We start from the raw sequence: 27472 nt of genomic DNA, 5'->3' as shown, positions 1-27472 counted from the left end.
GCCTGGGAAGCCAGAAGAGGTTGTCTGGCGTCGGATTTCTTAGAACTGGAATTACAGATGGATGGGTTGAGCACCATGTCGGGGATAGGAATCTCCTCCCCCCCCCCCCCTTCTCTACAAGAGCAAGCAGCCAATGCTCTTAATTGCTGAGCTCTATTTTTGGCCAATTTAAGTTTTGTTTTTGTTTTTTTAACGTGGGTTGTAATCCACTACATTGCGTTGACAACTCCATTAGGGAATTTCATAAAAATTGTTGGAAAACAAAGCTGTTAATTAAGACAGCTATTACTATGACCCGAGGGATGGTCTGAATCCCCCTCAGAGAAAAAGGTCAAGCCCCAGGTATCAAGTCAGCTCCTGGGACGGAAGGCCCGCCTCCTCACCAAAGGTTAGGGGAAGAAAGCCGGAACTCAAGGCTTAAGCGGTGACGTAGACTTCCGGTTCGGTGGCCTGACACGCGTGCACGGCTGTCCTGAGGGCTCGGGGGTCGTTTTGGTGCGGTGGCCCGGCACCTCAGCCCTCCAAAGTGCCATGAGGTCGGTTAGTTATGTGCAGCGCGTGGCGCTGGATTTCAGCGGGAGTCTCTTCCCGCACGCCATCTGCCTCGGAGACGTGGATAACGACGCGGTGAGTGCATGCGCAGTGCAAACTACTGCATTTGGGCGGGGCGAGATGGGGGAGGGGGGAGACGATGGCGTGTTGTGCGCTTGCGCACTGGAGTCAACATGGCGTACGGAACAGAAAATTTTGATTGACACTATCGCTCTCAGACCGTCACTGCAGGCGGCTTAGTTGGGCCAGAGCCTCTAGTAGTTATTTTTTGTTTTAACTTTAAAATTTATGTGTAGAGTGTTTTGCTTGCATGTGTGTCTATATACCGAGTGTGAGCAGTGCCCGTAGAAGCCAGAAGAGGAACGCTGGGAGGTAGAGACACTTGTGAGCTGCCACTGCTGGGGATTAAACCCTATTCCTCTGGAAAAGCCAATGTCCTATCGCTGAGTCATCTCTCCAGCCATATTTTATTTTTATTATCATTAATTTTAAGAGGATAGGTTGTTGGTTCTCTTGCACAGTTCAGTGACTTGTCAGGATAGGAGGTTGTAAAAGCCTGTTTCCTGCGTTATTTCCTTTCGTAGCCTCAATTCCCTTGCAAACATCTTTACATTTCAAAGCCCATTTTTTTTTAACCTGTAAATTGCATTTAATAATATCCCTCTACCTCTGCCTTTGCCCCCCCCCCCGCCCCCCATGCTACCATGCTTACCCACAATCTTGGCTGCTATTGCTACACTGTTGTATTGCTCCTGCACTGGAATCAACCGGTAGATATCTCTGCTGCCTCCAACCTACCGCAGATACTCCATAATCAGTGTTGACCATGCCGGGCTTCTACTGTGCCTACCCAGAATTGACTCAGGTGTCTGGCGACTTTGTAGTGCTACCTCTTCGTTGAAATAAAAAGCAATTTCTACCTACTTTTTTTCTTTCCTAGGCAGTTGATGCTTTTCTCATCATTCAAATAAATAAATGCACATTAAGCAGGTAGAACGATGACAGGCACACAGTTAAGGCTCTGAAACTGTTAGTGTTAACAGTATTAGCCACCCACCCCCCACCCCACCCCCCCTCCCGCCACCAGGCCTACCATAGGAAATATTTTAAAAAAAAAAGGACTGTACCTAGTATGTTCAGATTTCTTTTTTTTTTTTTTTTTTGGTTTTTCAAGACAGGGTTTCTCTGTATGGCCCTGGCTGTCCTGGAACTCATTTTGTATGTAGATCAGGCTGGCCTTGTACTCAGAAATCCGCCTGCCTCTGCCTCCCAAGTGCTGGGATTAAAGGTGTGTGCCACCACACCTGGCTTTCAGATTTCATTTCTTGACACCATTACCTAAACAGTACAGCACAGCAGCTTCAGTCCTGCATAACCTAACGGAGTGGATACTTTGAGGAATGCATTATTGGGTTACTTTTGTATTTATCCTGATATATGGAGCCCACTACTGACCAAAGTATATGCAGTATGGGTCTGTATTTAGCCCTTGAGACGATTTAAAGTATATGGTAGCAGCCTGGGGATGTAGCTACCAAGCACTTGCCTGACCATGAACAAAGCCCTGGATTGAATTCTCAGTACCACAAAAATAAATAAAGTAATTAGAATTAAGCTGGATAGGATGATGCATGTCTTTTGTCCCAGCATTCGGAAAGCAAGGGCAGGCAGACATCTGAGTTCTAGTCTAGCCTCATCTACAGAGCCAGTTCTAGGACAGCCAGAGCTACCCAGAAACCATGTCTTGAAAAAACAAAAAAGAAAAAAAAAAGAACTAAAATGTAGTTGAGATAATGTGTAAATGCTACTGTATGGTTTGATATAAGACACTTGATTTGAGTATTCACAGAGTTCCTATGATCAATGCCCCACAGATAGAGAGAGAGGTTCAACTGTCATGTGTGCTGTCCTTATTTTGCTTGTCTAATTGGGAACTCTGAAGGCACACATGGCTGTGAGCTGTCATGTGGATGCTGGGAAGCAAACTAGTAAGAGTTCTAAACCACTAAGCCCCCCTCTAAACCGCTTCGTCCCCCATACTCAATAATTTGTAAATTACACTTGCTTTATTTGCATGTTAAAGTGACAGGGCAAGCACACACACATGCATACACACGCACACAGCCACGGGACAGGTGTAGAGGTCAAAGGACAATTTGCAGGAGTTGGTTCTCTCATCCACCAACCACATGGATTCTGTCCAGGGATCAAACTTGGGCTTTTAATTTAAACTTGTTATTAAAGGCAAGTGTGAAAAGCAAAATATGGTATAGTTGAGGTGTCGATCCAGTGCTATTTTAAAAGACAAAGCAAATGTGATTGTTTCAAAGCCACCTGAAGAGCTTTGCATGGGGTTGGGGGCATGGAAGAGGTTGAGAAAATTGACTAGTTAACAAGTGATCAGTTGTACCACATGGTCCATATGACTGCAGTTATAGTCTGAGAGTGTAGCCCAGTGGAAGGGCACTAATCTAGAATGTGTGCGGCCTTGCCTTCTTTCCCCACAGCCATTCTCAAAGAGGGGTTGTTGTGGGGATTGTAGCTAAGCATGGTGGTACATGTCTGTAATCCCAGCACTAAAGAGGCAGAGGCAGGAGTGTCACTGTGAGTTCAGCCTGCTCTACACAGCAGATTCTAAGCCACCCAAGGCTACAGAGTGAAACACTGTCTCAACCCTACCAATAAAACATGATTAGTAGTCCCCAGACAATTGGAGCTTTGGGAATGGAGACAAAGACTGTTTTCAATTTGATAAACCCTTAGCCTAAAGTTCTTTGAAGGTGATTTACTTCCTGCTGAGGCAGAGGGAGAAGCCAGGAATGAAACTTGCTTTCGGACTGCCCACAGAACCCTGGCTGGATGCAGCACCGCAAGTCTTCCAGAGACTGAAGCAGATCACAGAAAGAGGGCGCCTTTCTCCTTCAGCACTCCTTAAACATGGCTCACCTTCTCTGTGAGGGTCCTTACCATCACTGTGTGACGGGGTGAGACCAGAGCCAAGCTCTGTCAGAGCAGCAGGTCTGATAAGAAGCATTCAAGTGCTAGAAGGCTGCCTTGAAATGTCCGCTCCCACATTGTTGCCTCAAACTGCCTAGCTGAGTCATATCTGCTTGCTCAGTGTACATCCCATAGTGTTTTATGATTCTTTTCCTGTTTCTGTGGCTCTGCAAAGCTGAGAAATCCTTCTCAACAAGACAGCTGCCTGGAAACTGGAGGACTGGCTGAGCATTTTCTTTCATTTCTAATCTTTCTTTCTTTGATAAAGTCTCACAATGTACTTACCCCAGGCTGAGCTGGAATTTGTAGCCCTCGAGTCCTTCCTCAACCTCAGGGTGCTGGGATTGTAGGCATGTACACTCTTGCAGGGTCCTTTCAGCATTTTATACTTAAAAAAAACAAGCAGGTACAGCAGATAAAAGGGCTTATCACCGAGCCTGGGGATCTGAGTTGGTCTCTTAGGATCCACAGGATGGAAGAAGAGAGCTGATTCTTACAATTGTCCTGTACACACACACACACACACACACAAACCATGCAGCATATATATGCCTCTGCCTCCCGAGTGCTGGGATTAAAGGCGTGCGCCACCACACTGGACCCCCTTCCCCCTCAAAAGAGATGACTTATCTTTATTTTCTCTATGAGAGTGTTTTGCCTGCGTGTATGTCTGTGCACCATGTGCATGCCTGGTGTCCTCAGAGCCCTGGAACTGGAGTTAGAGACAATTGTGAGGCCCTGGGTGCTAAGAATCAAACTGGAGTCCTCTAGAAGAGCAGCCAACACTCTAAAGCACCAAGCGATATCTCCAACCTTGATTACATTTTTCCTAAAAATGTTAAGGCAGAAACTTATGGGCCATATCCATGTAGGGTTGTAAATCTTCCTTCTTTTCTGGATTATTCAGAAAAGTGCAACTTTTCATTGCTTTCCAGAAATGTCCATTTCAGTCTGCTCTAAGCTCTAAGCTTTCTTCAACACTTTGGGCTTATAAAAAGTATTTTCAGGATTCCTTACATTTGTCTTTAAGGCTTTCCTCAGTCGGGCAGTGGTGGCATAAGCTTTTAATCCCAGCACTCAGGAGGCAGAGGCAGGTGAATTTCTGAGTTCGAGGCCAGCCTGGTCTACAGAGTGAGTTCCAGGACATCCAGGGCTATACAGGGAAACCCTGTCTCGGAAAAACCAAAATAAATAAATAAATAAATAATCTAACTTTCATTTCCTCTCTTTATGGGAAACATTGTCTTCTTTTCCAGAGAAGACCAGGAAACTGTAGAAACTGTAGGGTTTGGAGCCACCCAATTATCATGAGAGCTCCTCAGATGGATAGCTGTTGGATTCATGGTGGATGGTGGGGGAGAAGCTCCCTAAGGGGCCCTCCCAGGCCCAGAGCCAGGATGCTGATGCCAACAATACCTTCAGGCCTTGTCCCACAGGCGAGGCCCTTCCTCTGTGTTCCTGTACACATGAAAATCATTAAAACGGAGGGATCTTGTAGGAAGAGACTGGGAACTGGCGTTGTACTTTGACCTCTGACAAAATATGACATCTGAGGTGATATTCTTCAGAAGTTCACTATTGCGCTGTTTTCAAAATGTTCCCCATTTGTAATGAGTAAGTGAGAATAGCCGAGGCTAGGCACGTGGGCAGAGCTGTGCGGACGGCTGCCTTACCTGAATCACTGCTTACACACACACACACACACACACACACACACTCACACAGACAAGTAAGTTCTGGAAAACTATGTCCGAGTTGCTTCCAAAAGATCTGTTTGTTGTTGTCTCCCTTTCCTTCTTCACCTGTGCCAGACAAGTGCCCTGCTACTGAGCCACAGGCTTGTTCTTGCTGTGTAACTCAGTCTGGCCTTGAACTTGCTATCCTCTGGCCTCGGTCTTCTGAGTGCTGGGATCGCAGGCGGATCTGCTGTAGCTCTCAAAGCCTTAATGTAAAGGCTGGCTTAAATTTGCTATGTAACTTTAAATGTCCTTGCACTTCTGACACCTTGCCCTCACCTCCAGTGCTGAGATGACTGGTATGTATCTTGGAGCCTATTTTTCCTTGTTGGTGTTTTGGTTTTTTTGCGACACTGTATATCCCTAACTGTCCTGAAACAGTCTGTAGACCAGACTGGCCTTGAACTCACAGTGATCTTCCTGCCTTGTCTTTTGGAGTGGTGGGGATTAAAGGGTTACCACCATACCCAGCAACCATGCCTGGCTCCTGTGGGGCTAGAGATGGAGCCCCGGGCCTCATGCACCCTCATGCACATTTGGCAAAGCACACTACCAACTGAGCTACACCTGCAGCCCATCAAAGGCTGTTTAATAAAGTTACTCATATTCAAATGTAACTGTTATGGTTTTTCCAGAGATGGCTGAGCTGAGATCCCTTCCTAACGCCCCTCTCTCCATTTGCAGTTAAATGAGCTAGTTGTGGGAGACACCAGCGGGAAACTGTCTGTGTATAAGAATGACGACAGCCGGCCATGGCTTACCTGCATGTGCCAGGGAATGGTCAGTACTCATCCCTGCTGGTCTTGGGGAGGAGAGAGGATGCCTTTGTGTTGGATGCCAAGGTGATTCCACAGTGAATCCCCAGGCGACTCACTAGACCACTGCTTCAGGGTTTGTCTCACTGGGAGTGAGGGGGCTTAACTCTGGGGATTGTTCTCACTTGCTCTGCTCCCCTTTCAACTCTCCCACAAGACTAGTCTGTGGGAGTTGGCTTTCTGTTGCCAGGATAAAGGCCATGACCAAAAACAACTCAGGAAGGAAGGGGTATATTACAGCTCACGGTTTATAGTCTGTTGCAAAATCTGAAAACAGGGCAGGATCTCAAGGCAGGAACCTGGAAGCACCAATTCATGTAGAAAACATTGGGGTACTTACTGGCCTGTTTTCTTATAGCACCCAGAACCACCTGCCCAGGGCTCTGCCTGCCGACATGAGTCATTAATCCAGAAGTTACCTACAAGCACTCTGATGGAGGCATGTTCTTAGTTGAGCTTTCTCTTCCCATATAACTCTAGCTTGCCTCAATTTGACAGAAAAATAAATAAATAACTAAATTGTCCTTATGTTGTAGAGTGAGCTTGCTACTGTATGGAGGCTGCCTGATTATTGTCTGATAGTAGGCAGTGCAGCCATGCATTGCTTAACAGCAAGGACATGGTCTGAGAAATGCATTGCTGGGTTCTTTGATCATCAGGTGACGGCAGCATTTATATAAACTAAGACAGCTACTGTGTTACCTTAGTTTTGTGAGGCAGGGTCTTGCTTCGTAGCTCAGGCTGGCTTCAAGCTCTCAGTCCTCCTGCCTCAGCCTTTTCATTGACACCCAGCTATGTGATAGGAACTTATAGGTCCATCACCATATATGCGATAGGCTGTTAACTAAAATGTCCTCATATAGTATGTGACTATATAATAAAAAATGAGAGTAATAATTGGAATAATCTAGAAATGTGGAATAATCTAGAAATGTGATAATTGGGTGTTTGTTTTTTTTTTTTTTTTGTGGGGGTGGTGGCTTATAAGACAGGTTCCTGCCATATGACCCTGGTTGGCCTAAGATTCACACCAGTCCTTCTGCCTCGGCCTTATGAGTGTTAGAGGGGGTACAGGTGTGCACCATACATTGGAAAATTTTTTCTTTTTTAATTTCTTTCCCTAAATCTGAGATTTTTACCTCCTTAAGTATCCATTTTGCTGTATGGACAAACCAAACTGTACAGCTCAGTGTGTCTGTTTATTAATAAAGACAATTTATGGAGGTCACATGACACAAGCTTTCATGAATGCTTTGGAAGTTTCGAGATGAATGTTCTCTCTTGGTACCTCTCTCAGGTTCCCTTTCTCTCTTGCAGTTGACTTGTGTTGGGGTCGGAGATGTCTGTAATAAAGGGAAGGTAAGCACGCCAGTAAGGGTGGAGCTCCGGGCCCTTGCCTCCATTGGGACTCCCAGGGACTCCCAGAGTCAGCCTCTGATAAGCTCTCCCCAACCCGAGTGTCTCTCCTGTGCCTCTCTCTCTCCCAGAACCTGGTAGTAGCAGTCAGCGCAGAAGGCTGGCTGCACTTGTTTGACCTGACACCCACCAAGGCTCTGGATGCCTCTGGGCACCACGAGACACTTGGAGAGGAGCAGCGACCTGTCTTCAAGCAGCACATCCCGGCCAACACAAAGGTCATGCTGATCAGCGACATCGGTGGGCATGAGCAGCCAAGGCACAGGGGCAAGCAGGTTCCCGGGCAGACCCCAGGGGACTGGGCCAAGATGGAGAGTTGTTGCCATAGCAACCCTAGGGTGTGGAGAGTTGGCACCATCGTGCACATGTACAGTGTTTACCTTCTCTCTTTGAATTTTGTTTTACTTTCTCCTCACTTGTATGTTTAATGCATAGCTACTGAGCTCCTGTTACAAGCCAGGAACTGTTCTAGGTTCTAGAATTACAAAAATGAATGAAGCAAGCAAAAAAAATCACAATATCTAAGAATAGACAGAACAAATTCTGTAAGAAAATTAAATAATGAGGCTGGGAATTTGGCTCAGGATTAGAACACTGCCAAAAAAATCAATACTATATTAGAGGGTAGTAAGTGCTGTGGACAAAATAGATCACAGGACTAAAGGTGTCAAGATAGAGACAGCAACTTTTTAAAGATTTATTTGTTTATTTTATGTATATGAGTGCGCTGTAGCTGTATGGCTAGTTGTGAGCCTTCATCATCTGTTGGGAATTGACTTTAGGACCTCTGCTCGCTCCAGTCAGCCCCACCCACTCAGATCAATCCTGCTTGCTCTGGTAAACCCTGCTTGCTCCGGCCCAAAGATTTATTTAGTATTGTAAATAAGTACACTGTAGCTTCAGATGTACCAGAAGAGGGTGTCAGATCTCATTGCAGATGGTTGTGAGCCACCATGTGCTTGCTGGGATTTGAACTCAGGACCTTTGGAAGAGCAGTCGGTGCTCTTACCTGCTGAGCCATCTCTCCAGCCCGAGACAGCAATTTTAAAGATTTGTTTGTATTTAATTATGCAGACATAAGTGAAAAGTCAAATCTCCTGTAGCTGGAGTTTCAGGAGGTTGTAGGCCACTTGACATGGGTATTAGGACCCCAACTGGGGTCCTCTGGAAGGACAACAGTACTCCTGACTTCTGAGCCAGGCCTGAAAAGTGGCAAACTTAAATGGAGTTGCCACAGACATTCTTAATACTTCTTTTTTTTTTCCTTAAAGATTTATTTATTTATTTATTTATTTATTTATTTATTTATTTAATGTATATGAGTACGCCTTTGCACTCCTCAAAGCAGAAGAGGGCAATGGATCCCATTACAGATGGTTGTGAGCCACCATGTGGTTGCTGGGAATTGAACTCAGGACCTCTGGAAGAGCAGTGGGTGCTCTTAACCACTGAGCCATCTCTCCAGCCCACCTCAGACATTCTTGCTGGAAGGTAGCATTTGATAAAGAGCTGAAAGTGGCAGGAGAGTGAGTGGTGGAGACATGGGGCTGCTGATGGGCCAGATGCTGTGTAGGGAGGAGGTGTGCGGAATGGGCCAAGGGGCCGTGGCATGGATCTAGAAGCTGGGGGCTGAGATGATGGGGCCCGCAGAGCGGTTCAATGAGAAGCTGCATGAGCCCAAGGCCAGGCGGGGGTGGGCAGCAACCATAGCAGCCCTAAGGTATGGCGAATGGCTCAGAAGTCTGGACATGAAGCTGCTCTCAATTGAAAGTGCCAGGAGTGCATGCAGGCTGTGTAAAGGCAGCCATGGGCTGAAGCTGACCAGTTGAGGTTTGGCTCCAAACCCTTTGTGTTTCTGTGCTTACAGATGGAGATGGGTGTTACGAGCTGGTGGTAGGATACACAGACCGTGTGGTGCGGGCCTTCCGCTGGGAAGAACTGGCTGAGGGGCCTGAACACCTGGCAGGGCAGTTGGTGTCCCTCAAGAAATGGATGCTGGAGGGTCAGGTGAGAACGGTGAACAGAAAAGGCTTACGGGAAGCGGGGCCATCAGGGAAGCAAGGAAGATGTCCTTGCTGAGAGAGATCCCCGTCATTTTTGACAAGGTCCCAGTGGGGTTCTAGTGACAGGTCTAGAGTGCAAGGAATGGTGGACTGAGAATTCAGTGTGTGAGGTGTATGGTGTGAACCAGGTCAGAGCCACTGGGTACCCAGCGGAAAGCAGATTGACTGTGGAGGGGATGGTACCAGGCAGGCATTCATGAACCGTAGAACTCCTGTCCCTGTCAAAGCTGGGGGGCAATTCTGAGAAGCCCTGCCTTTGTCTCCCCTGTTCCTGGTGGCCGAGTCTCTCTCTCTCTCTCTCTCCCTCCCTCCCTCCCTCCCTCCCTCCCTCCCTTCCTTCCTTCCTGCTTTGTTCCCATTAAGACTTTGTTCTCTGGTGCAGGTAGACAGTCTCTCTGTGACCCCAGGGCCTCTGGGTGTGCCTGAGTTGGTTGTGTCGCAGCCAGGGTGTGCTTATGCAGTTCTGCTGTGCACCTGGAACAAGGACACTGGCTCCCCTCCTGCCTCTGAGGAGGCCACAGGAGATAGTAGGTAAGGGGATGGGTGGCTGGTAAGTCAGTATAAGGACGTGGTGGTAAAACAGATCTGTAGGTGCCAGGGCTCCACCATCTAAGTCCCCAGCCCAGCCCATTAGAAAAGGCTGTTTAGGAGCAGGAGTCCTGGCCTTTAACCTTAGAGCATGCGAGCATCTTGAACCATTCAGTCAGGTCTCAGGACTCCTTCCGGCAGCCCCATCCATTTGCTCCATGGGTCTGAAAGAGTCGGGTGGGCTTCTGGAGTTGGGGAAGCTCCTGCAGAGAGGAGCTCGGCTCCCTTGGCTTTCTGTTGGCCTAGTCTCTCTTTCACCCACAGGGAGACCCCAGCCGCCCGAGATGTCGTCCTGCACCAGACATCTGGCCGGATCCACAACAAGAACGTGTCCACTCACCTAATCGGCAACATCCGACAAGGTAAAGGAGGGAAGAGCTGAGGGAACCAAGCAGTGCTGGGAGAAAGGAGACCCAGGACCTGCCCTCATTCCTGCCTCCATTCCCCACGTAGGTCATAACCCTGAAGGCGGTAACGCAGGCCTCTTCGCCCTTTGTACCCTGGATGGTGAGCGGTCCTCGGCTGGGTGAGGTGGGGATCTGCCGAGGGGTCTGCACACACGCACACTTACACATGCACACACACACACACACTCACACACATACTCTCAGCGACATTTACATACTGTCACACACACACACACACACACACACACACACCTCACCTCTCTTCCTCTAGGGACACTGAAGCTGATGCAGGAAGCAGACAAGTTGCTGTGGTCTGTGCAGGTGGATCACCAGCTTTTTGCCCTAGAGAAGCTGGATGTCACGGTGAGTGGACTTCTGCCGTTTTTTGAGATTCATTCGTTTAATTATGTTCATGTATGTGGAGGTTTTGCCTGCATATATGTCTGTGTGCCACATGTGTGCCTAGTACCCATGGAGGCCAGAAGAGACCATCAGACCCCCTAGAAGTGGATTTACAGATAGTTGTTGGCCACCTTGTGGGTGCCGGGAGTCAAACCCTGGTGCTCTGGGAGAAAAGCCAGTGTTCTTAATCGCTGAGCCATCATTCCAGCCNACCCCAGGAGTAGACATTTAAATCAGCTCTTCTCACATCCCAGCCAACACTGAGCCTTTTTCTCGGACCTGAGATGAGTGCGTCTGTTACTCTCTAGTGTGCCCTCATAGCACACAATTTAGTTCTTCTCTACGAGACTACTAGAAAATCATTTCCAGGCCTATCAGCCCAAATAGCAGCGCTAACAGAGAACAGGCACTTGGTCTAGCCGTGGGTTATTAGTCATGAATACAGCTGCGTGGTCTGTGCTGTTTCTCCTTGTCCATGAGTCTGTGTGATATCACTGTGGCCCCTCGTTTGCCAGATGGGCCCACACTGATTATACTACCATGGTGCAAGCTGGGTGGCTTTGACCAGAACAGACCTGTACTTGGGTTATGATCCTGACACGTGACTTTATCCCTCTTAGCAGAAATTTCCCAGATAAAACTGAGAATAATGTTGACATCATCATAGCGTTGCTTTGAATATTAGGCAGAGTAAGTCATTGTTTGCCTGTTGCCCCCTTGGCACATGGAGAAATACCCTAATTTATAGTTTGCCACCCAGCGTCAAGTTCATGGTCCTTTACGTCTCATGGCTTCCACTCCACCATCAGATCTTTTTTCTCGTTTCTTTTTTTTTTCTGACACAGGATCTTGCTATGTGCTATGTAGCACAAGCTGGCTTCTGCCTCTGGCCTCTGCAGCACTGTCATTACAGGTGTATGACACTACATCTGACTAGTCTCTCATTAAAATGGCATCCTGTCTTTGACCTTTTTCAGGGCAACGGGCTTGAGGAGGTGGTAGCGTGTGCCTGGGATGGACAGACATATATCATCGATCACAACCGCACCGTCGTGCGCTTCCAAGTGGATGAAAATATCCGTGCCTTCTGTGCAGGTGGGATGGTGGCCTCTAAGCTCAGCTACTCCGGCTTAGTAAATGTGCCAGAAAGTGGTTGACTCGCTCCTGTTCAGTGTCGCCCTTGATAGATGTCTTCACACATGAATGGGCTCCTTAGCTGCCACTAGTGGGGATGGGTGGGTGCCGTGCTGCCATCTTGACAGTTTGTTAGGAGGAAATTTTTATTTATTCTTACCTGTATGAGTATTTGCCTGAATGTATATGTGCCGTGTCTGTGCAGTACCCACAGAGGCCAGAAGAGGGCACCATATCCCAAGACTAGAATTACAGACAATGGCTAGCTACCATGTAGATGCTAGTTAGGAATTGAACCCCAGTCTCTGGAAGAGCAGCCAGTGTACAGAGCCATCTCTCCAGCCCTAGCATGGTAGTTTGGAATACGAAGTAAAGCGCAGTGTGGCCTCCATCTTTAAATACATAGAGAATGGGATGACTGGGAAAACATTTCCACCCGAGCATGCCAAGCTGAGGAAAACGCTTCCAGTGTATTCCCCGCAGTCCTCAGCTTCGGACTTTGAAAAGCAGCAGTGGCTATTTGGGTGTATCTGGCCACTAAAGTGACGATGGGCTGAGGGTGTTGCTCGGTGGTAGAGCTGGCATGTACAAAGCTGTGGGCTCGGACCCCAGGACCCCACAATACATGGAAGGAGTTGGAAAACAGGCAGTTACCTGAAAGGTTGATGTGTGCCTTGGGAGAAAGGAACAGGCCAGGAACAGCCTTCCTCTCTGATCACTCTGTTACCTACCCCGTGCCTTCACATAGCTGCCTCCTTTATTCCAGAGCATCACTAAGATGAGAAGACTTTGATGTCTTCTTCCTGGCCTCCTCCTGACACCAGGACTAAGCCTTGGTCTTTCTCTTCTTGCCCCCGTCTCCCAGGCCAGTACGCCTGCAAAGAGGGCCGCAACAGTCCCTGCTTGGTATATGTCACCTTCAATCAGAAGATCTACGTGTACTGGGAGGTGCAGCTGGAGCGCATGGAGTCCACTAACCTTCTGAAGCTGCTGGAGGCTGAGCCCGAGTACCACCGCCTACTGCAGGAGCTGCGTGTGGGTGAGTGTCAACAGAGCCAGCGGGCCTGCGCCTGGGGGCCTGACAGCCTCTCACCAGTCTCTGCTTGGCCTGCAGATCCTGAAGATCTCCCTGCAGTCTGTACCCTGCTTCATCAGACTCTCTACCATCCGGACCAGCCACTACAGTGTACCCCCTCAAGCTTCCAGGACCCCACCTAGCTAGGCTCGACCACTTAGCTGCTGAAGGATCCTTCTGAACCCCCAACCCTACCCCAGAGTGATCCATGACCTTGGCAGGATGGGGAGTGTGTATTACAGAGGAAGGAGTAGGACTGGGTTCTCAGCGAGGGTGGATGTGGCCCCCTGAGAGCCTGGGATGAAGAGATCTATCGGTTGCCCCTCTGCTCGTGGCTCCTTCTCATGCTCCCTGCTCTCATTGCAGGAAACCAACTTGTGTGTGAGACAAGGCAGCAAACCTTTGCCATGTTCCAACACCGGAAAGGCTTCAGGCCTGAGGAACTGAGGGAGCATGGGGTGATCCCCCCTCCCCCCTGCTGAGTGCCAACTTTCACAGCAGAGCTCCAGGCAGCAGACACTCGCAGTTATTGCAGGAACGGCAGAGTATTTATTCTTTTAGGGTATTTTCCTGTCTCCTCTTCCTGTGTTCTTCTATTTACCGAAGCAACTAGGTCAGGGCTTTCTCATTTTGTCATAATCTGCTCTGGTTTTGTTTTTGTTTGTTGGTTTTGTTCTGAATGTCTCTGTGTGCAGAGGTGGAACCCGGGCCTTTCACACATCAGCCAAGCGCTCTGCCATTCAGCTGCACCCAGCACTGCCGTGCTCTAAAGTACCATGCTGCTTGAGAGCCTCACCCACCTGCTTCCCAAACATGACTGCCTATCGGAAACTAGGCACTCACAGTTTGTCTTACATGATGGTGCACCAATGTACTCCCAGTTCTTGAGAGAAAGATCATGAGTCCAAAGCCAGCCAAGGCTCCATAGCAAGTTTGAGACCAGCGTGGGTCACATTTGGAGATCTGATCTCAAATAAACAAAACAAAAAGGCGTTAACAATCTGGTGCAGCTCTCCAATCTGGACTGTAAGTGAGGCAGGCGGCTGGATCTCTGAGTTCAAGGTAGGTGGGTCTGTGTAGTTTCAGACCAACCATAGTGTGCGCACACCTGTGTGTGTTGACTGTATTTATGACTGTGTAAGGGTGTCGAAGCCCTGGAACTGGAGTTACAGACAGACAGGTGTGATGCTGGGTGTTAAGTCTCAGATTCAGGCTCTCACGCTTGCATGGCAAATGCTCCAACCCACTAAGCTGTCTCCCCAGCCCTCGGGGCTTTGAACTAAATGAATAGAGTAAAGGAACAAAGAATGTCAGAGTCCAGGATTTACCTCACAGTGGAGGTAACGCTTACTTGTTACAACTGCTTGTATATCTGTACAGCACAACAGTGTAAAGTGTACTTCACAGGCCTGTGTTCCAGCTTGGGTGTCCTATGCCCCTGAGGGCAGCGGCACTGTGAGCTCCTGGGGGTAAGGAGGAAGAGACCAAGGCAGAACACCTGCATAGAAACTGTGTTTATTCAAATGCAGAAGCAGGCTAAGGGCCTGCCCTGGGCTGGTCCGCCATTAATGGAGCAGTAGGAGGCAGACTGGGAGGGAGCTTGTCTCAAAGCGCTGCAGTGAGGGAGGAGTCAGGATTGAGACCAGGAACCCCACACCCAGAGTCTCTTGAAAGTGAAGAAAGTGACACTTTGTATGCTGGTTCCTCTTTGGTCTACCATAGGCTTATAGGCTTTGTATTTAGTTCCCATGTAAGGGACTTGTATTAAGTTCCCTGGTTTGGGTTAGACATATCATTGTCTCTCTTCCCCTAACCACGATTTGAGAGGCTGACCAGTCAGAAAGACACCCAGACATCTGCCACCCAGAAAGGTTACTGACCGCAGGCCCTCAGCTCAGGGGCTGTACCTTGTAGAGCAAGTCACCCCCACCCAGCTGTAAGCAGATGGGTACAGGATTAAAGGGGCATGTGTGAGGAAGGCCAGGTTGGAGTGGGCTTTAGGCCGGTGGAGGCAGCAGGTAACTTTGACCTCTACAGCCAGGGTGAAGTCTAGAGCCCATTTGCTGGAGGTCCTTTTCTGTAAGTGACTTGGTTGTGCACTTGGGAAGAGATAAGAGAGAATGGGGGAGCCAGGACCTCAGAGTCACAGATACTCTCGGTAGGAATTCCTAGGGTAGAGGGCAGCAATGGAGAAGCAGAGAGGGGGTGGACAACTGCGGGGTCAGGGTGGTGAGAAAAGAAATTAATGCAGTGGTCTCCAGATGCCCTGCTCAGGTAATACCCACTCCACACATTCTTCCCTAAGGCACGGTGTCACCCTAGGGACTGGCTGAGACAGTGGTCACTGGCCAGGCTCTTGGTACAGAGGCAGGAAGGGCAGCTCCGAGAAGGGGGCTTTCAGCCGAAGCACTCCACGGTCCAGGTCAATGCAGCACTGCCGTGGGGACCGTGAATGTGTGGTCACCTCCCTGCCAGCTCATACCTGCTCCCTTCTTTCTGCCTCCCGCTGCTCCCATGCCCCTGCCCCTTCAGGGAGGGAACCCATTTCGTTTTCCTTTGGGGGATAATTAAGCAAGTTTTGAGTTTTCAACAACTCTCTCAGTCTTGCCAGCCTGATCCGGGCTTCCACCCTGAGCCTTCTACCTGTCCTAGCATTTTTGGGTCAGGCCCAAGTCTTACCTTGAGGGAGAGCAGGGTCTGCAGTCCCAGGCAAAATTCAGGGCTGTCCACATCTGCAGGAACCATTGGAAAACAAGGTCGGCTGTATGACCACTGCCACCCTCCTCTGAGCACTAGCCCCTCTCCGGTCCAGTCCACCCCTCCCTCCCACTCACCCCCCCCCCCCCCCCTTGCAGCTGAGATCAGCAGAATGGGTAACAATATGCGAGTCCTGGGAGCATGCGCTGACAGGAGCCGAAACCACTCAGAAGAGAGGTAGAAGAGGTGAGGGGACTTACCCACCACCTGGGCCGAGCATTCCACAGTCTCCTGCCCCAGCTCTAACTCCAGCTGTTCTACCTGACTTGGTGGCTCAGGTGCCACATCCCTACCGGGGGCTTTTGGGACCCTCTTTCCTAACCTGTGGTTAGAAATGAAAGCAAGGGTTATAGCCACAACAGTCTCCAATTCCAGCCCCTTCCCCCACAACCCCAAGTTACAAAGCCAATGTAACCAAAAAAAAAAAAAAAAAAAAGTCCAGGTATAGTGGTGTGGGCCTTTAATTCCAGCACTTGGGAAACAGACAGATCACTTGCTTTGGAAGCCAGGCCAGTCTACAAAATGAGTCCAGGGCTATTACACAGAGAAACCCTGTCTCAAAAACAAAATGCTAATACTGATCTAGGCTGTCTTTCCAGTCCTTGAGCCAGGTAAGGTCCGGCTGTTTCCTGCCAGAGCTGCCCAACCAACCTCCCCCCAGTTAAAGACGACACAATAGCTGTGCTGAGATATAGCTTGTGCCATCAGGTTCACTCAGTTGTTGGTTTTGTTTGGGTTGGTGCCGGGAGGCTGTGGTTTTTGAAACAGTCTTGTGGAGCCTAGGCTGTCTCAGATATCTTAGGTAGCCAAGGCTGACCTTGGCTGACCTTGGATTCCTAGCTCTTTACCCTGAGATGCTAGGTTTCCAGACAGGAGCCACTGACAGCCATCTTCAATAGATACTTTGAAGATATTTCATCACCCCCAAAGGAAACCCCCCCCCCAAACCCAATATGGCCTGTAGTGTCAAGACCACATGCAGGAGGCTGAGATCAAAAGGTCGTTGAATTTGAGGCCAACATGGGCTACACAGGGAAACTCTATATCAAAAAACAAAGAGGGGGTGGGGGAGGGGAGGAAACGCGTCCACTGTGCACTGGCTTAGGCTGCGCTCTTACCCCAAGCGCCTGAGGCATCCAGCAGATATCTGGTTGTGCTGGGTCCCTGTGTCCACAGCCACTCGAAGCATCTGGTCCTGGCACTAAGAAAGAAGGATTGTGATGAGTTAATAAGTCCCCAGGAGGACTGGGCTGGAACTCTCAACATGCTGGCCTCCTTAAGAGATGAAGGGGATGAATGAGTTTTCAGAAACCAATCAAGGAAGTCATACTCCACATTTCCACATGGTGAGTCCATTGAGAAAGCTCAGGGCCAGAGCTACTTGTTTAGAGGAACCTTGAGGCCTTCTAGTCAAAGAGCTGCAATCTAAGGAGAGGGCTAAAAAGACAAACCTCTTCTGTGGACACTCAGATGTGGGTGACCAAGAATGGAAACAGGAAGACAGGGAAGAATGCCTTGGGATATTGATAGGCATCAAGGTAAACACCTAGATACATACACACACACACACAAAAATCAGTTTTCCTGTTCCAAACATTTATTGAGTATCTACTATGTAAGGTGAATGGCTAGTAGATACTTCAATGAGTACCATTCCTTAGCAGTGTTGGAGATGAAGTGTGACTTCACTCCATGGTAGAACATTGTAAGGTCTATAAAAGGACCATGAATAGTGCGCCTGGGGGGACAGGGAGCTGTTCTCGCTGGACAGAGGAAAGCTCAAGGAGGAGGCCGCATCAGAGGTGGGCCTTAAAAAATAGAATGTGGACAAGGGATGGTTGGAGATTAGGAAGTAAGATTTCTGGGCAAAGAGGCAGTGGGCATTTACTGGGATTGTCCACCAGCAAGTGGGTGCTCTAGTGGCTCTAGAGATGAGGAGCCCAGGGACCACAGAGATGGCTCAGTGGTTAACAACATCTGCCACTCTTCAAGAGTACCTGAGTTCAGTCCCTAGATTGGGCAGCTCACAATACCAAAGGATACAGCAGCCTCTTTTGGCCACTGTACGCACACATGTACACACAGGCACATGACATTACAAACATACATAGCCTGAGATTTTTCTTCACCTTGGAACGTGAGCCTTTTGTACACAGGCATACCTTTCCAATGTGTACAGTACCAAAAAGGAACATTTAAATATAATTTGATAAAAGCAGGGGGGCAAGCCGGGCGTGGTGGCTCACGCCTTTAATCCCAGCACTCGGGAGGCAGAGGCAGGCGGGTTTCTGAGTTCGAGGCCAGCCTGGTCTACAAAGTGAGCTCCAGGACAGCCAGAGCTATAAAGAGAAACCCTATCTCGAAAAAAGGAAAAAAAAAAAAAAAAAAGCATGGGGGCATAGTACTACAACGGTGTGGACATCTGGCAGTACACAGAGGAGACAGACAAGACAGAAAAGTAGATGCTGGTCCAGAAAAGGAGAGAAACGCCTTCTCTCCATCTCTTGCCGACAGCCCAGCAGAAGGGGACGCTTGTGAAGTGAGCAGGCTCAGCAGGTAAGTGACAGTCAGAAGTGCACTGGGAGTCTTCTTACCTTGCAGTTGACAAGCAGAGCTGGAACCTGTGTCGAACTGGTCCTGCTGCTGTCATGGCCACGGATCAGGGCCTGCAGCAGGGGAGACTCCCCCTGAAGCCGCCTCTGGTTTCCCTCCACCAGGCGTCTTTGGATCACACTGTGTGGCTGCTGGCTCCATCACAAAATAGTGAAAGCAGTCTAAGCCCAGAATACAGGCCTCTTGCTTCCCCATCTTAAACCTTGCAAATCACAGAATGCTTGCCCCAGCTCTACCCAGACAGGAGCAGTAAGAAAGTAGCTGATGGTTCAGCAGTTAAGAGCGTTAACTGGCTGCTTTTCTAGAGGACCTGGGTTCAATCCCTAGCACCTGCCCAGAGGTGCATAACTAGCTCCAGTGTGATACAGTTCTTGCATGGTAGTACAGGTCTGCCATCCCAGCCCTTGCCAGTTGGAAGAAGGAAGATCAGGAGTTCAAGGTCATCCTCGCTACATGGCAAGTTTGAGGCCAGCCGGGCCCAAGTGTCTCAAAAAGTATTTTAAAATATGATTGCAAAAGATATGAGCCAGACAGTGGTGACACATGACTTTAAAAGCACTAGAGAAGCAGAAGCAAGCAGATTTCTGTGAGTACGAGGCCAGGTTGGTCTACAGAACAAGTGCCAGGTCTACACAGAAAAACCCTATCTTGACTCCCCCCTGCCCCCCCCCCAAAAGTGTTCAGGCTAGAATAATGAGCGATTAGCCTTGGCCTCTCATCTGTAGCTGCCCTCATCCATCCTGTATGATACCAGCTTGGCTTCCTTTCTTTGTAAGGACACCTGCTGTATCCAGACTCCCACAATTCTCTTGGGCTACTGGACACCTCCTCCCTCTCACAGAAGCCTGCCGACAAGACTTGCCTTTCTACACTGACTTAGCTAAAGCCCTGCTACTCAGTGTGGTCCTCAAGCCGACACACATAGAATTTATATGTGAGTGTAATTAAGATCTAAAGGGATGGGTATGTCTGTGGGTTTTGCTTATATGCATTTCTGGGGCCCGTGAAGAAGGCATCAGATATCCTAGACCTGGAGTTACAAATGATTGTGAGCTTCCAGTATGTACTAGGAATAAAATCTGTGTCCTCTGGAAGTGCAACCTCTGAGCTATCGATCCAGCTTTAATAGCATGATAAAGCCTGTTTGAAATGCAGAGTCTCAGGCCTGCATCTAGAATTTTGTTTGTTTTGTTGTTTTCTGGTGCTAGGGTATAAACCCAGGGCCTGCATATACCTGGCCAATGCTCTACTGAGTAGCTGCTCTCCCAGCCCGGACTAGGTTTGGTTTGGTTATTTGGTTTGTTTGTTTGGTGTGATTTGATTTGGTTTTGGTTTGGTTTTATTTTTGTTTTTTAAAGACAGGAGCTCTCTGTGTAGCCCTGGTAGTTCTGGAACTCAATCGGTAGACCAGGCTGGACTCAAACTCAGAGATCCTCCTGCTTCTGCCTCCCAAGTGCTAGGTGCTAGGATTAAAGGCGTGTGTCACCATCACCTGACATTTTGTTTGTTTTATGACAGGGTCTTACTATGTAACTGTGGCTGACCTGGAACTTTCTCTGTAGTTCAAGCTGGTCTTGAGCTACAAATCCACCTTCCTCTTCCTCCCAAGATCTAGGATTAAAGGTGTATGCCATCAAGCCCAGCCTAACCCCTAATCTTGTTTCAGTAAGACTCCTATACAGGGCTGGTGAGATGGCTCAGTGGGTAATAGCACCCTACTGCTTTTCCGAAGGTCCAAAGTTCAAATCCCAGCAACCACATGGTGGCTCACAACCACCTGTAATGAGATCTGACTCCCTCTTCTGGAGTGTCTGAAGACAGCTACAGTGTACTTACATGTAATAAATAAATAAATGTTAAAAAAAAAAAGACTCCTATACATTCAAATTTGAGAAATGCTTAAGTAAAATGTAAACACAACTGTACAAGACAGATTTGGTGATGTATACCTATACATTTCCAGTGTTCAGAAGACTGAAGTAGAACAGCCTTGAGTTCAAGGCCACCCTAGGCTACCTTTAAAAAAAAAAGTAACTGGTGTGGATGTGGTGGCACATACAGGACTAAGGAGGAAGAGACTGGTGGATCTCTGTGAGTTCAAGGCCAGCCTGGTCTACATAGCATGTAGCCAGAGCTACATAGTGCGAACCTATCTTGAAAACTGTTGAGTGCTATTCTCCTATATTAAGTACATTACACACACACAAATAACACACACCAGTATAGTGGCAGCCTACTTTTGTTTTTTTATTGTTATTGTTTGTTTGCTTGTTTGTTTGTTTTTTAAATGAGCATTGCTGTTTTGCAATCTCATTAAATTAAATCTGAAGGTGTCAGATCTTGGAGTTACAGACAGTTGTGAGCTGCCATCTGGGTGCTGAGAACTGAACCCAGGTCTTCTGGAAAAGCACTCAATGCTTTTAACCACTGAGCTGTCTCTCCAGACCCTCTCCTTTGTTTTTGTTGTTGTTGCAGTTGTTGTTATTTGTTTGTTTGTTTTCTTTTTTGAGACAGGGTTTCTCTATGTATCCTTGACTATGGGAATTCAATATGTGGACCAGGCTGGCTTCAAACTCACAGAGATCTGCTTTCTTTTCCCTCCCAAGTGCTGGGATTAAAGGTATGAGCAGCTCCACCCAGTTCTGTATTTTCTGAACTGATCCCTAGGCGACCTGGCTATTGTCTTTCTGGATTGTCCACCACACTGCTCTCATACTCTAGTGACACTAGGCCTCTTCCCCAGGGAAGATTCTGTTCCACCCCAGCCTCTATCCTTGCTCACCTCTCCTGGAAACCCCTCCTCCCAGTTCTCACTAGGCCAATCTGTACGCATAGCTCCCTATGCTCTATTGAGTAGAAGGGCCTTCCTTCTACCTCTCACTCCACCTGCAGAACTGGCCTCTGGGTTATTCTGCCCTCCGTCGTTCTCCCCCCTTGTAGCTCATTTGGTCTTGATTCTCAAAGATGTTATTTTTGGATTTCACCCCCACTGCAGCCCAGAAGGGCCTTCAAGTCAGATCTGTCTTGCTCATCTTTCTGTCCCAGGGCTTAGTTCAGCATAAAGAGGGAGGCTCTGTGGCTTGGGGGGAGGGTTCAGTCAAAGAAAAATGTGCCTAGCATGCACATGGACCTAAGTCTTATCCCCAGTACTAAAAATAAAAAGGAAAAAGACACAAAATAAAATGGTTGGTTTTAGTCTTGTATGGTAGCACACTCCTATATTCACAGCATTCAGCAGTGGGGAGGCAGGAGGATCACCACAAAGGTGAAATCAGCCTGGGCTACATAGTCCTAGCTCAGAATTAAAGTATAGTTAATTATGTTGCTTATAAACTTAAAAGGCACTGTTGTAAGCCAGCCTGGGCTATGTAGCAGATTCAGGCCACCAGGACTACATAGTGAGACTCTGAACAAATTAAAGTCTCCTGGAGAATGGCTGTAGCCTCCCAAGCTCCACACACTCCTCCACCTGACCCTGGGAGCCTGGGATTGTTTTTCTACCCTTGGCCTCAGGAGACCCTGGCAGCGAGTTGCTGTTCTGGGAAAGCACAGCCAGCTTGGAACCCAAACAATTCCCATGCCCTTCTCTCCACAGTGACTCCAGGCTCCTCACTGTGGGAAGTGTGTGTCAGGGCTATCCCAATCGTGAAGAGGGGCTTCCAGAATGTTGCTTCTTCATGCCCAAAGTCATAGGCGCTACCTGCTGCAGATCGTGCAGGTGGTAAGGCAAAGGAGAGAGGTGAGAAACCCTGGTGTCAAAAGGCTGAGCTTGCTACTCTGAGGTGGTAGTGTCCACAGAGCAAGACAGGTGTAAGACTGTATGAAGAAGCACAAGGCCCAGGCCCTGGGACACCAAAGAACCTGCTCTCCTGTCCCTCCCTATTCCTTAACTGTCTCCTGTGTTCTCTGGGCTGCTGAGACGGGACTAGGGGATTCCTGGAGAAGGACAGAGAGGTAGAGCCAGGTCAGTTAAAGTAATAGAGGATGCCTTTACCCCAGGGAGAAGCAGCTCCCACAGAATGGAATTCTGTATTCTCCGGACCCCCCAGAAGCCACAGCAACTCAAAAGCTAAAAGGACCCATAGCTAGGAGCGTTCCCAATCTTCTCCCTTAGTGTTTCTATTAGCTAGGCAATGTCACAGTGCTAAGTATGTGGATGCCTAGGTGACCTCTTTACCAGGTAGATGCTCGAAACTTTATTCCTTTCTAACAGATGGAGATAACAAGGCACAGAGACAACTTTCCAAATTACAGCCAGAATTTGGTCCCAAGCAAGGTGGCTCCAAAGCCCGTGCTCTTAACCAGTATATCCCTGAGGGCAAAGACTGCATGCTGACCCTAGCCCCCCTTACCTCCCAATTGTCACCCTGGGCCTGTTCCCTCTGGGGGGCCAGAATTGCTGCAGTGGTTTGGGGGGAAAGGACATAAGGACACAGATACAAATGGTCCAGGTCAGAGCCATATGAACCCCTGATTGCCCAGGAGACCCTCAGTTAGTGGATGATAGGGGAAAGGGCAAAAGTGGGGGCAGGTCTGAGGAATGGGGCAAATTCGTGGTCAGCTTTGAAAGAATCTAGAAGTAGGAGTCATAACCCCAGGGTAACCGATCCTCTAGGCCTTACTGTCCTTATGTGCCCATTCCATGGGAATCCTGAGTCCTCTAGGCTTTGCTGAACAAAATAACTCTCCACTACCCCCAGGATAGCCTTGGGCTCTAAGGGGGAAAAATGGTGGAAGCTGAGTTATGAGCCCAGGGACCCTCACTGCCACCAGGCCAAGAAACATTCCCAGTGAAGGATCTGGGGAGGATTGGGGGGCTGCAAGTTGGCAGAAACATCTTTCCCATTTCAACAGGAGAAAGAAACTTGAAGATTGAGGCTCTGCCCTTTAGACCACCTCCCTGCACCCCAAACACAGGATATGAAGAAGAGGAGAGAAAGGGTCAGGGTCCTTACCAGGTCCTTAGAGGTGCCGAGCCTCTTGAGGCTGTCCAGGGGCAGCAGGTCAGCCGAGTCCTTGTGCAAGAACTGGGTGGCCTGTTTGAGTCGGCGCTGCTGGCTCAGGTGGGCTCGGTCCCGAAGCGAGGCTTCCTGGTCTTTCCTGGAGTCTCCCTCATCTCTCCTGGCCTCTTGCCCAGTGCTCATGGTCCTCTGTGGAAAGCAGACAGGATGTATGGGAGTCTCTCTCCACCTCCTTTTTGCTCCCAGCTCCCCCTATAGCTTCTGCCTTTCTCTGTCTCCGGACTGCAGTTCTCCCTCTGACAGGAGGGTCTCAGCAGGAAGAAAAGAAGAAATAAATAAATAATAGGCGAGAGCAGCCGCGCGCGTCAGACACCAGTTTCCAGAGATTGCAGTAGAGGGAGCGAGGTTCCGGCTGGAAAAACCCAGCCCTAAAGGAGAGGGAGGGTAAGCAGGGCCTGCAGCTGGTAGGCTGCAAAGCCTGCAGCTCTGGGGTCCTGCTCAGAGTGGGTGGTGGATGGTGTGTGTGTGTGTGTGTGTGTGTGTGTGTGTGTGTGTGTGTGTGTGTGCATGCGCCCGCGCTCGGGTGTTGTAAACTGTCAGGAGGCTGTGCCAAGTCATCAGAGAGAGGTGAGTGCCATTGTGTGGGGGCGCATGTTTGGTATGTGTGGGGAGGCAGGCATGCATGTCCCTTGTCTCTTGTGTTTTGTGGATCGGCTCTGCTGATCCCCTTCCAGTCTCTGAACAGTCAGCCACCTAGCTCTTTCCTCCTGCTGCTGTCCTTTGCTGCTAGGGTTTGAGGTGCTGGCCAGAGAGGGATAGTATGAGAGTGGTCTCCCCATCTCTCCTCCATCTGCCATCAGATACCCTCCTTGTTTGGCCTCCCCCTGTCAGTCCCAATATCTCTCTCGAATTGCAACGAGATCAGGAACGTTCTAGTAATACACACCTCTGAGATCTTCCTTGTTAGACGATGAAGTCCCAGTGATTCCATGCTGAGGAATTCTGGGGAATGTTCTGGGCCTATATACATCTCTCCAACTGGATTAGTCTGTGACTCACCTTGGTCCCCTCCCGTCCTTGTTAGAATCCCAACTACTTTTTTTTTTTTTCGTTTTTTGAGACAGGGTTTCTCTGTGTAGCCCTGGCTGTCCTGGCACTCACTTTGTAGACCAGGCTGGCCTCGAACTCAGAAATCCGCCTGCCTCTGCCTCCCGAGTGCTGGGATTAAAGGCGTGCGCCACCACGCCCGGCCAAGAATCCCAACTACTTGGGAAGGTGAGACAAGAGGATCACAGTTCAAGGCCTGCCTGGACTACAGTGTGAGTTCACTCTCAGGCTTTCAATTTAGTGAAATCTTTTATATATATAATTTGTTTATTATATGTAAGTACACTGCAGCTGTCTTCAAGCACACCAGAAGGTATATGATCTCATTACAGATGGTTGTGAGCTACCATGTGGTTGCTGGGATTTGAACTCAGGACCCTGGAAAAGCAGTCAGTTAAGAGACCTCAGTTAAGAGCAGCTCTTAACTGCTGAGCCATCTCTCCAGCCCAATTTAGTGAAAACTGTCTGTAACCCCAGTTCCAGGGGGTCCATGGCACCAGACATGCCCGTGGTACATATATACATATACATGTACATATGCACAGAGGCAAAATACCCATACACATAAAATAAAAATAAAAAGAAGGGTTGATGTCCCAGAGAAGGGGGATGCTAGTAGGGTGAGCACCCTCTTAGAGGCAAAGGGAAGGGGGAGGGGAGGGGGGCTCATGGAGGGGAGACAAGGAAGGGGAATAATATTTGAAATATAAACAAAAAAAGATTAATAAATAAAAAACAAAATAAAACAAAAAATTAAAATAAAAAGAAGGGCCTGGAAAGATGGCTTGGGACTTAAGAGTGCTTACTGCTAGCCCAGCAGTGGTGGTGCACGCCTTTAATCCCAGCACTTGGTAGGCAGAGGCTAGACGGATCTCTATAAGTTGGAGGCCAGCCTGATCTACAGAGCAAGTTCCAGGACAGCCAGGCTGCACAGAGAAACCCTATTGAGAATCCCCCCAAACAAGAAGCTTTCAGGTGGCTTACAGACACCTGTAACCCCGCATATGTTTCAGATACTCTCACAGACACATAAATACAAGGAATAAGAATAAAGTAGCAAAATTAGCTTAAATGACAGTAATCATAAAAGGGGGTGGGTGGGAAGAAGAGATAGCACAAACTGTGCTTACCGCCCTTGCAGTGTGGATCCTGGCGTCCCAGACAGCTCCTATCCACCTACAACTCCAGTGCTAGCCAGGAGATCTGACACCCTCTTTTGGACTCCTAAGCACATGTACCCAGAGATGTACCTGCTCCCACCCATGCACATTTCCAAACACAAAAACACATTTACACGTAATTAATTGCTTTTAGACAACTTTTTAAAAGTAAAAAGCTGCTGAAGGTGGTAGAATGTTTGCCTGACACATGCAGGCTCTGTTCAGTGCCTTCAGTCCCCAGTACTCCAAAACAGCAATAGAAAACACAGAATCCACAAATCCCCCAGGGGCCTGAGGCAGAGGGTTGCTCAAGCCCAGGATTCCAGGGTCAGCTTGGGTAAATCATTAGCTTGGGCAAGACCTTGGCAAATCATTTCTGGGCCTGGAGAGATAACTCAGAAGCTACAAGCTGGCTGCTCTTGTAGAGGACCAGGCTCAGTTTCTAGCACCCACACATGGTAGCTCACAATTGTCTATTTTAGGGCTTTCATACTCTCTTCTGGCTTCCTCAGGCACCGGGCATGCACATGTTTCACAGACATAGATGCAGACAAAACATCCATGCACAGAAAATAAACAAGTACATTTAAAAAAATCACTTCTAAGGAATAACTATTTGTAATTATTGTAATCTCTAACGAAGACACAGGAAGAAATTTCCAGCAGCCCTCTGTAAGGTTCTTGTCTCTTTGGTTGTGAGCCTATCTTTTTTTCTTTTCTTTTCTTAAGTAGTACTGGCTGTCCTGGAACTCCCTATAGAGAATGGTCTGGCCTCTAACTCCCAGAGATCCTCCTGCCTCTGCCTCTCTGCATGCTGGGATAAAGGCACCATGCTCTGTTTCTGTTTTTGGTTTTTTTCTTTTTTAGATTTATCTTATGTGATGAGTGTTTACCTGCATCCATGTATGTGTAGCATGTGTGTGCCTGGTGGCACAGGGGTCAGAAGAAGAGCCTTGGATCCCCTGGATCAGATGGTCGTGAGCCATTATGTGGGTGCTGAGAATTGAACCCAGGTCCTCTGCGAGAGCGCCAAGTATTCTTAACCACTGAGCCAACTCTCCAGCCCCCCTCGGTAGCACTCTTAAGGGATGGGGTGGAGGGAGGGTGTCCTTCCCAAGACACTTGAAAAATATGTCACTTCTCTCGTTTGGTTCATCTTATGGTTTACGTAAATACCAAAGTGGATGGATATAAACTCAGAAGTCTTGAGAGAAAAATGGAGGTGCCAGGATCAACCTCACTCCATGTCGCAAGTTCACCTTTGAGTGGTGTTCTTCATGCTTAGAAAACAGTATTTCCTGAGCCTCTTCAATGTACTAACTAGTCACTAAGCTAGCCTGGAGCATACAGGGGTATCATGGTTATTTTAATGACAACTTGTAACAAATTAAAATTACCTGAGTAGGAAGACTTAACAGAGGGTCCTGGCTGCCTTGATTGATGTGGGAATCCCCGCCCTAGCTGTGAGTGAAACTTTCAGGAAGATCTGCCCTAGTTGTGAGTGGCACCTTCAGACAGCAGCACAGAAAAATCACCTAGGCAGAAGAGTGTCTCCTCTTTTGCTTGCTCAGCCTCTTTTTCACTCGTGGTTGATCTCTCCTCTTGTTGTTTGCTTCACTGATATCAGAGTCAACATCTCCAAGCTTCTGTTGCAGACTAGGGACCAGTGGCTCTCCAGGAAACTTCCCA

The 27472-nt window shown here is 48.5% G+C and overlaps 2 protein-coding genes across 6 annotated transcripts; one reads left to right on the top strand and one right to left on the bottom strand.

The window, feature by feature from the left end:
* Positions 1-418: 418 nt before the first annotated feature.
* Itfg2 (integrin alpha FG-GAP repeat containing 2) lies at positions 419-14189 on the top strand. 4 transcript variants are annotated; one of them, XM_021164795.2, is made up of 12 exons: positions 419-627; positions 5970-6065; positions 7418-7459; positions 7588-7756; positions 9384-9523; positions 9962-10110; positions 10432-10529; positions 10621-10674; positions 10846-10937; positions 11954-12071; positions 12976-13149; positions 13225-14189. In XM_021164795.2, the coding sequence occupies exons 1-12, from the start codon at positions 532-534 to the stop codon at positions 13326-13328; spliced, it is 1332 nt and encodes a 443-aa protein (XP_021020454.1). In that variant the 5' UTR covers positions 419-531; the 3' UTR covers positions 13329-14189. The 4 variants fall into 4 exon arrangements, with proteins under 4 accessions (XP_021020454.1, XP_029334457.1, XP_029334458.1 ...); XM_029478598.1 differs by lacking the exon at positions 419-627 and adding an exon at positions 715-924 and having other exon boundaries at positions 13225-14185; XM_029478599.1 differs by lacking the exon at positions 419-627 and adding an exon at positions 723-809 and having other exon boundaries at positions 13225-14185.
* Positions 14190-15408: 1219 nt separating this feature from the next.
* On the bottom strand, positions 15409-25927 carry Nrip2 (nuclear receptor interacting protein 2). 2 transcript variants are annotated; one of them, XM_021165548.2, is made up of 7 exons: positions 25754-25927; positions 23511-23705; positions 18537-18686; positions 17061-17143; positions 16143-16264; positions 15865-15917; positions 15409-15619 (listed from the first exon to the last, which is right to left on the bottom strand). In XM_021165548.2, exons 2-7 carry the CDS (start codon positions 23697-23699, stop codon positions 15527-15529), a joined length of 690 nt encoding a protein of 229 aa, XP_021021207.1. In that variant the 5' UTR covers positions 23700-23705; positions 25754-25927; the 3' UTR covers positions 15409-15526. The 2 variants fall into 2 exon arrangements, with proteins under 2 accessions (XP_021021207.1, XP_029334460.1); XM_029478600.1 differs by lacking the exon at positions 25754-25927 and having other exon boundaries at positions 18537-18608; positions 23511-24005.
* Between the last annotated feature and the right edge of the window lie 1545 nt (positions 25928-27472).

Source organism: Mus caroli, chromosome 6 (assembly GCF_900094665.2).
Source record: "Mus caroli chromosome 6, CAROLI_EIJ_v1.1, whole genome shotgun sequence".
In the NCBI taxonomy this organism is placed as follows: Eukaryota; Metazoa; Chordata; class Mammalia; order Rodentia; family Muridae; genus Mus; species Mus caroli.
This window is presented reverse-complemented; position numbering and strand designations above follow the sequence as displayed.

What these genes read in the sequence shown, in the direction of transcription:
- Nrip2 (XM_021165548.2), bottom strand. Translation starts at nt 23,699, where the DNA reads ATGAGCACTGGGCAAGAGGCCAGGAGAGATGAGGGAGACTCCAGGAAA. An exon ending in TCGGCACCTCTAAGGACCTG is followed by an intron (nt 18,687 to 23,510) that starts GTAAGGACCCTG and finishes TGATGGAGCCAG; the next exon opens with CAGCCACACAGTGTGATCCA. An exon ending in CTCTGCTTGTCAACTGCAAG is followed by an intron (nt 17,144 to 18,536) that starts GTAAGAAGACTC and finishes CTTCTTTCTTAG; the next exon opens with TGCCAGGACCAGATGCTTCG.
- Itfg2 (XM_021164795.2), top strand. Translation starts at nt 532, where the DNA reads ATGAGGTCGGTTAGTTATGTGCAGCGCGTGGCGCTGGATTTCAGCGGG. An exon ending in CATGCTGATCAGCGACATCG is followed by an intron (nt 7,757 to 9,383) that starts GTGGGCATGAGC and finishes CTGTGCTTACAG; the next exon opens with ATGGAGATGGGTGTTACGAG. An exon ending in CGCCCTTTGTACCCTGGATG is followed by an intron (nt 10,675 to 10,845) that starts GTGAGCGGTCCT and finishes CTCTTCCTCTAG; the next exon opens with GGACACTGAAGCTGATGCAG.